The sequence below is a fragment of the Cloeon dipterum genome, chromosome X (assembly GCF_949628265.1).
Source record: "Cloeon dipterum chromosome X, ieCloDipt1.1, whole genome shotgun sequence".
Classification (NCBI taxonomy): domain Eukaryota; kingdom Metazoa; phylum Arthropoda; class Insecta; order Ephemeroptera; family Baetidae; genus Cloeon; species Cloeon dipterum.
The window spans coordinates 6,642,230-6,651,565 of NC_088790.1; the positions used below are offsets into that span (position 1 = coordinate 6,642,230).

At 37.7% G+C, this 9,336-nt stretch overlaps 1 protein-coding gene across 2 annotated transcripts; it reads right to left on the minus strand.

Annotated features, from left to right (window-relative positions):
• Positions 1–4,788: 4,788 nt before the first annotated feature.
• On the minus strand, positions 4,789–8,421 carry LOC135946478 (homeobox protein Hox-C4-like). 2 transcript variants are annotated; one of them, XM_065494701.1, is made up of 2 exons: positions 7,879–8,421; positions 4,789–5,435 (listed from the first exon to the last, which is right to left on the minus strand). In XM_065494701.1, the coding sequence occupies exons 1-2, from the start codon at positions 8,405–8,407 to the stop codon at positions 4,945–4,947; spliced, it is 1,020 nt and encodes a 339-aa protein (XP_065350773.1). In that variant the 5' UTR covers positions 8,408–8,421; the 3' UTR covers positions 4,789–4,944. The 2 variants fall into 2 exon arrangements, with proteins under 2 accessions (XP_065350773.1, XP_065350774.1); XM_065494702.1 differs by having other exon boundaries at positions 4,790–5,435; positions 7,891–8,421.
• Between the last annotated feature and the right edge of the window lie 915 nt (positions 8,422–9,336).

Here is a 9,336-nt window from a genome sequence, read left to right on the forward strand (position 1 = left end):
GGACGTTGCAACGGAAACGTATAGAGAAGCGAAATTAATTTTCAGATTAACTATTCATCAGCTTCAGCTGAGAAAACAGGCCTAATTAAGTCAAATTAATTCCTTTATCTATAGTGGTAAATACTCTAGCTCTCACCTTTATTAATGACAAAACATCTCAAGAACTCTCTTTAAAAGGAAAGATCAAAATTGAAAATGCAAATATTTATGTTCTATCAAACATTCACGGTTTATTTCCATTTTCTCGCATATAATTCCTTTTCAACTCATGCAGCGTTCACAACGTTTGCACCCCAAAATTATCTTATTCATATATTTACAATGTCTCATTCAATATAACATACATATTTACATTATTTTGGTACTTCATTTGGTTTCTCGTGCATGTAGCATAATACCATAAATTTATTCCATTCAATTTCCATCATGGAAGAGGTGTGTTTGAAAACAACGAAAAGTTTTACAGACAATTTCGAAATAAAATAAAATTTGCATATCAGCGACTGCCCACCGTGGAAATTCATGAAACGAAAAATATCCTAGAGTCAAAAGGATTATTAAAATTAATGAATTATTTATACATTGAGATCAATGACAGGTGATGAAAAGTCAAAATAAATATTCAAATACAATATAAAATAGGGGTGATGGAGCGACGATAATTTCGTAAAGTATAATACATATGAATAAAATGGTATTAATTACATCAGTGTGCGTATCGTAAACCATTAAATTAACCGCTCATAATTTATACATCAGAATACTTTGATTTGTGCTTTCAGTTTGATTGTATGGATCCCGATTAAACTAAAATAAAACAACAAACAGCAACAGGAATAAAACATTAATAATGTATCTTCCAATTGGGACCATCAATTGCTCTTAACAAAGCACTGCAAAAAATGCTGTGGTACGAAAAAATCATTCTAGTGGTTAAGTTTTGTGGTTTCAAGCCATATTGTAATTTGGTTCAAACAACTCGGAGAGCCATTAGCATCACTCTTTTGTTGCCACATTTTTAATTTACATTGAGCATTGATTTTTAATAAAATAAGAATAATTTTTTAGTAGGACTCGTGTGATAAATTTTTCTTGATTAAAATTTTGTCTAAAGTAATACTTAAGGCTAACTAGTGTAGAAATATGGACCTAAAATTTTACTGTGTGATTTATTTTTAAACAAAATGTGATGAGCAGCAGTCATAATTTTTTGTAACTTCGCTAATGTTTTGACCCCATTGGTATAATGTCACGCTAGCTTTCTATGACCAAGATTCAAAAATTTATTTTCGTACAGACAAAAAGTTGATTGCTTTTTTGCGTTCGAAAACTTCCAGGTGAGAGTTGGTGAAAAATGATGCCGGAGCGAGCGATTGGCTAACGCACGCGAGCTTCGCCTTTTGATAAATTACTAGCATACGCAGCCAGCCAGGCGTCGCATTTTCCAATAAAAATGTAAATTACCTGCCGTGCCCAATATTATAGGGAGATAATTATACGCATATATGACGATTATTTTTTGTAATAATATTTTATTTGATGCCGGCCGATGATGCACAAAGAGTGAAAATGCATCAATCTCTCCTCGAGAAGAGCAGCAAGAAAAGGATAAAGTGCGCGTCAATCATCTTTCATCCAGCCAATATAACTCTTTTTACGCCTATCTTCTCTTCAAAAGTGTCTTGGCCAATTCTTAATTTTAATAAATTATGTTTCCTTCTTAACACATTATATGTGCATTATTTGAGCAATAAATTGAATTTCGAGCGGGATTATTTACAATATAACTTGGTGTTAGTCTTTTTCATGATGTGTGCCATTTGTTTTCCTCTTTCAAACAACGTAGGATTTTTTGCGATTGAGTGCATTTCTTAGTGCAATCGTTGAAACTTGTCATGACCATTTCAATGACTAGCAAATCATAAAAAAGTTTTCGATTGAATTGAAAATTACTGTTGTATTTAGTTAGGAATATAATTAATTAATTAAAAAAACCTACAGTACACAAGTTATCTAATTGAGTTTGATGCTTCTGAAAATAGATTATCAAAAGGAAAAACATAATTAGGAATGAGATTATTATAATTCAAATTTTAATTTATGATTAAGAAGGAGCAACTTATAAGCTTTTCAAAAAATTATATTTTTATGGTTCTGAATGTTTACATTATTTGCTTTTGATCAGTCCATAGAGCTCTTCTGAGATGGGTGACGATAGCCCTTTGGAAGCGAGCAACGCGCGAAAACCCGTGCTCCAATTTCGAACGAGCCTCATCGGGATAATCCCAGTCAGTAAATCTCCTAATGATTTCGACTCCGCACCATATAATTATATTGTCTTTCATTAAATATTCATATTCATGCATGCTGGAAAACTAGAAGGTAGCGAGCGAGTCAGAATTAATGTTTTCGCACTTCTCTCAGTGCCAAAGATAGACTCACATGTGATTCTGTATAGGACTGGTTTTAATGATACTTAAGATAATAGTTAGTAATGGTTGGGCAATTGTGGACGTAACTCACCCTTTATAAGACCTTTTTTAAACTGTAATTGTTTACCGCGACACAAAAAATTCAATTCTGCCAATTTGCAAATTAGCGACTTGGCTTGCTTTCGCATGCACTGACTGGATGAAATGAATCGTTTTAGCATAGTATAAAAATTGATGTGGACAACCGCACCTTGCTCAGGCTAATTGGATAACATTTGCTTGTTGTTTTCGCGAATTAATTAGGCGTGCATTGGCTCGTGTAATTAAGCGAGGCGTTTTGGTTAAAGAAACACGAGGAATTCAATTGATTAACTCGTCTCTAAAGAGCTTGGTAATGCAAGTATAATTACTTTCCACGCCTGGAGTTGCTGCTGCGGCTTTCATCCCGGCGCGTTGGCGCTTGATTGTGTCATCCCATTGTAAAAAGCTCTCACGTATAATTAGCTGTTACATGCGCTTGTTTTCGTAAGAACGAGGCGCGCGCGCGCGTGCGAGCAAGCGTTTCCTGGACCAATCTTTGTAAATAACTGAATTCATTGCTCCTGGAGAAGATAGAGTTGGACTTTGCGGCAAAAAACGCGGTAAATCAATCAAAACCAAACAAGCGTGAAAATTAAGTTGTCTCAATCTTGTTTTTCGCATGATTTCCTCCGCTGGCAGAACGATGCTTTTTGTCAAAGAGTTCAACGCGTGTGATTTTCGGATGAGCATAGCGCGACTGAGTGCACACCGAAAAAAGGAAACAATGGGAAATCGTGCATATAAAAACGGTACCCAAGACAACGAAACAAGCCGGCACGTGAGAAAAATTCAATCTCGTTAGGGTGTAAATAATGGATCGAATTTATCAAACTTCGTATTTGAGGGACCGGAGGTGAAAAATCATTTGTTTTTGTTCAAGGTGGCAAACGCATTTCCTCGCTGCTGGATAAGGGATCAGCATTTTTCAGGTCAGGGGTGGCATTTCTTGGCGGTGGGTCTGGCTTTACAAATTTCAAGGGAATGTTGTTTTGATTGTTGCTGCAAAACCACCTCGGCGACGGTGGCGCGCGGAATGATAGAACGGCGGCCATTATCTCTTGGCCAGAGACTAATGTCTGCACATTAATCAGACATACCCGCTACGTGTTCGCCCCATTGTCGCCCTAAATGGACTGTTTTCAGCCGGGGCACATGACCTCACTCGCCACATAATGGCTCAAGGACGCACGACCGTACTATACACACATACGCGCGGATTCCAGGCATTTCAGCGATTTAAATGTGTGTCAAGTTGGCTTTAGCTTTCAATAACTAAAATTAGAAGATTTTGCCGCATTTTTTGAATTATTGAAGAATACATTTTCAATTTGCTTTAAATTTCTGTTTGAGTTACTGTTATTTACGCATTGTGAATAAATGTGAATAGATTTGAAAAGGAGTTTCATAGGTTCCTTTATTTGCGTAAAATTTAAAATTGCTAAAAATATAAAATAAACAAACAGTAATTACTTGTAAATCAAACTATATATTTTAACCGCAATTCACAATAAGATACTTAATTATTTTATGATCTTTTACAAGCAGTGGAGCGAAATGAAAGGAATTTGTATTCCATTAAAAAGCATCTTTTCGAAACATTCTATGACTTACTTGACTATTGCGAATACTTTCTCTGTGGTTAGAATCAAAATGCTCTTGCGGCTAGAGAGTGATATATATTTTTAAGAGAGAGGCTTCAAACCCTGCATCCTGGCGCAAGAATAACATCCTGAAAAAAACAAATAAAAATAAATAAACTCAAGTTTGGAGTACGCCTCTTCTCCAGAGACAAATCGCGGATAGTTTAAAATCAATTTTCGAATCTTGGTCTTAAATAGTAAGGTGCGCAATTCGTTTGTTGTTGCTGTTTAAAATGCGACCCGATAATACATTCGTTGCGCAAACGTACCATGAGGGGCAATAATAGCTGACTCATATTAAATTTATAAAAAAAATAAAAAAGAACAAACCGAATTGGCTTATTGCACCCCAAGGGAAAAAATTATCCCCTACAGCGTTAAATGGCTAACCGCAAAGGAAAATAAATTAAATTTAAAATTTCGGTCTCCACTTTGATTTGGTAACGATTCGTGCTATATAGACAAAAATTAAGTTTGACTCAAGATGATAACCAAAATCAATCCAGCATTTCTGAAATTAACTAGCGCAAAAAATATTCAGATAAATTTTGTCGACTGATTTTGGTTTTCCGATTGTCAAATTAAAATTTCCTGTTGGTATTTAGCAGGACCGGTTCCAAAAACAGAGCAGAAACGGCTGAAACCCAATGGTGGCTTTTAAACATTTTCAGCAGCTGCCGCGGACAGTCAGACGCAAATAAGAGAGAAAAACACACCTGGACCCGCGCACTAATAATTGTCTGCGTACCTACGTGGCCACATAGCGTCCAGTCCGACAGATGACACTGCACTCACAAGGGCGTCAGGTTGAAGTCTTGCTTGAGCGGGGGCGGTTGGAGGTGGCACGACTGGGGCGTCAGGGGGGTTACCTGGTGGTCAATCGTGGCCGAGGACAAGTGCAGCTGCGGTTGCCGGTCGCCGGGGTTCATGGCGCCGAGTTGCGACAGCGGGTCGTTCAGGTTGCTGCTGCCGTCGACGTTGTTGTTGCTGCGGCCACGTTTCGCCCTCGACTTGGGCGGTGATGGCTGCCCGTTCGCGTTTTTCCGACGCACGTTCTTTGTGTTGGGAAGTTTGTTGTCCTTCTTCCACTTCATCCGCCGGTTTTGAAACCAGATTTTTATCTGCCGCTCAGACAAGTTCAAAGAGTGCGCAATTTCGATGCGCCGCCGCCGCGTCAGGTAGCGATTGAAGTGGAACTCTTTTTCTAACTCAAGGATTTGGTGTCGCGTGTAAGCTGTCCTCTGCCGCTTCGGCTCCATGCCAGGTTGGAACTGGCCCACTGCTGAAACACAATGGCCAAAATTAGGCAATCATATAAGAATTGTACAGAAATATTTTTAAAGTAATTAAATCACTTCAATTGTATTTAATTTTAATTTATTATGGACCTTTACAGCCTATTATGGTTACAAATAAATACTGGCTGCACATTCCAACAGATTGGGAAAAATTCTTTTTTCAATCTTGTGTGTAACATTTTAAACAAAATAACTTCTGTTGTGGGTGATATTCTAGTATAAGCTTCAATTTTTAAATTCTTAAAAATATTTTGAACGTTAAAAATAATAATTAGCCACATCATGATTGATGAGAAATCTTCTAATTAAAAATGGATGCAATAAAGCGTTATCAGAATTGCTTCCATCTCGCATTCGCCGACAGTTTTTTCTTTAGAATGCCGCTTGTCAGGCCGAAATGCTTTTTAAAGGCTTATACAAGAAGCGCCTTATTATTAGATTATTCATTCCGCTTGAGACAGATAAGGGCGAGGAATGCGTCTACGGCAGTGACAGCACGTCATACAGGAATCCCCTTCAATAAGTGTGACACTGTGCATGAGTGTTCAAAGAACCTTCATTTCAATTTTATACAAAATTAATATTTTTTACTTTTTCTGAAAAAAAAGGAATGGTGAAATGATCTTCAAGTGTTATTTTAGAAACATCAAATTAATTACTTGATTTACGATTATAAAAATAATGCTTTTTATTGATTAGAAGGTGTTATAAGTTCAGCTGGCACATCATTATATGTGTTGTTTTAAAAATTAGTTGTTATTGTGTTTCAATTTTGATATAAATCTTAGTTTAAATATTGCAATTAATTTATTTAATTTCGAACTTCTTAACGTGAAAGTATAAAAACAATTGATCAAGACAATAATCGCATAAAAAGATTCCCTGTTTCTTTGATTTAATAATTTATTTAATTTGGAAATATTTAATGTTCAATTTAAAATAAAATTCTTATAATATCTGGGAATTGTTTATTTATTCCACACGTTCGTAAAATTCTTTTCCCTGATTTACATGAAAAAATTTTCTCCTTAATTAATCTATCAAACATCAAGAGCAAAAATTGAATAATTTTGCATCAATTGATTTTTTCCTAATTGAAAGTGTTAGAGGATAATAAAGGGGCAATCGCTAAGAGCTGACTGGCAGAGAGCGAGCCTCTCCTCGCCGCCATTAACACCTGCCGCGAGACGGTAATAAATTTTCATTTCCATCCGGCATACCTTCCATTTTTAGATAAATTTTGCATGCCTTAAATTTTAAACTTTTCGTCTCTCAATGTGAAGATTTCTTCTTGAGTTTTTTCCCGTGGGAAAGATTTACTTTTTTGTTTGCAAAGGATGTATTTATCAAAGGGTGAAAGATAGTGTTTTTTTCTTGAGAACGTTCAGTTTTGAATTATCCCTACACACATTAAGATAACAATTATTGTTCTAGATCACAAAGACCTCTCAAGAAACTTTTTTCTCGAGGAGCGGGCTGCGGTCACTTTGTTCGCAGCTGGACAGCAAAAACTGCTGTATAAGTATATTTTAACATGGGTGTTGGCAGGGTCTACAAAAGTCAATATTTCTCCAAAACCCTTAACATTTCTTGAATTCGTTCGGCTCTTGCTTTTCCCACGGTCAAATGGTTCTTTTTACTTCCCATTCTTTAACGCATTATGAGTTAACAATAAGGGTCGTGCAACTACTACATTACGCTGTTGGCGACTCCAAAAGGAATGCAGGTTATTGGAAATATTTCCCTGATTGTTGCACTGGATGACGGGCACTGATTAAAATAAAATTGACGCTGTCACCATGATGGGAGAGGACGAGCTTAAAATTGATCACTGACCTCGACAACTTCCGATGCGTGACAAATTTTTAAATTGGCACCCAGTACACTAGATTATTGATTTTTTTCGTCCATTGAATGTGTTTAGCACGAACCGATTAATATTGCTTGGAAGATTTGTTTCAAGGTATTCTCAAAATTTTAACATTTGGCACAGTAAAAAATTAATTTTAACCCTTTAAATGGCTGATAATTATTACTAATATGTTTGAAATTTAGTTGTAAATTTTATTGGGTCCTATATAATAAAATTTAGGGTAATTTTTACTATCTCGTTAGAATTATTGAAATATTAAAATCAGTTGAAAGGTGTAGTTCTTAATTTTAGTTTCAGGCATTAATTATGGCAATTATGAAGGCATGTTCCAGAAAAAATATAAACACTTTAAAAGCCTATTAATTAGAGATATGCATAATTTTAGAAAAAGCGTTTACAAGCTCCTAAATGAACAGCAATAATACTAATTTTCTAATTGTGCGGCTCTATATGTTTTCGGTTGGAATTCCCGGCGAGTATTTTTTTAAATACTTTTGCCATTAGTCATTAACTTTAACTCCAGCACCCCAATGAGAGCTAAAAAATGTGCTCACTTCGCGGCTTACCGACTCCTGCTACATGGATTTTCTTCATCCAAGGGTAGATAACACGGTCGCCGCCATCGTCACCAGACTCTTCGTCATCATCTTCCAATTCACCGGACGAATCGTCGCCGGGGTAATCGAGCATCGAGTGCTGGTCGGCCGTGGTGCTGGGGCTTTCGGCCGGCGACGCGTGCTGCACGACATGCGGGCTCGCGTCGCCGCCGCCGCCGCCGCTGAGCACCGTCGGGGGCATGTGAGGCGGCGCGGGGGCGGCCGGGGGCACGTGGTAGAGGTGCTGCTGCGGCGCCGCGTGGATCGGGTAGTACGGGGACTGGTGGTGGTGGTGATACTGTTGGTACGGTGCCGGCGGCGCGGCGCCCGCCGGCACCGGAGCCACGTAATGTTCGGCGTAACTATTTTGGTGGAAGTAGTCGGGCGTCGCAGACATGAACGGGCCCTGGCCGTAGTCGGCCTCCGGCGGCGGAAACTTCGGATCCGCCGCCGCCGGCGGGTACGAGTTCAGGTAGACCGAATTCATCGCACTTGCATCCTGCTGCACCAACGGCAGCGTTCCCTTACTGCCAAAGACTGCGACTTGAGTCTCTTGCTCGGGCCAGCAGCAGCACCGCGTGCTCCGAGGGGAGGGCGGCGCCGAGCCATGGCGGCCCCCCGCCGCTTATTGGTCCACACCACGATTGGGGCGGTGCTTATCTCAGGTGCCCAACAGGTTCCGTAATAATGCACGGTTACTCAAGTGCGAATAATTGCTTTAAAATTTTTCAACACCTTCCCGACTGAAAACTTCCAATAAGCTGATAAAGATGCGGGTTAAAATTTCCTAATAAGGAAATAATATTTCTTTAAAACAATTAGTGGTGTGGTTGACAGCGTTAAAAGTGAATTAGCTTTTTCCTATTTATTGTCTCTAAACGACCCTCAATGAACAAAGCGAAAATTAAATCCAGTTTAACAGAAGTGCTCAGATTTCGTTAAAAAATTGGACCTGATTATACAGTCGCAGTCTTAATTAACTTTTAATTTCATTAATTTTAAGAATTTAAATTTGAGTATTTTTCTTCTGAGATTTCTAATTGAGATTTTAGATTGGGAAGATGACGTTTATAATAGCAGGAAATAATTTTTGGTTACCTTCAAAATTATTTTGTTTAATTATATCCTTCTTTATTCGGATTCTTTTGGTCCACAACGCTTCCTTCGATCAGGCATTTCCCATGCAAGCTCTTTCAAGTTTTTCTCATTCTATTAACAGGAGATTTTATTTTCCTATTTAACATCTTAATTATAACTAATTTACAAATATGCTTGAATAAGTTGGATAGAAACTTGCAAAAGATTCCTAAAAATATACATCACTCCATGCACAAATAATTACACACTTTATCTTGAGGCCATTATTTGGGAAACATGAAAATTTAATCCACACGTCACACAATAATAATAATAATA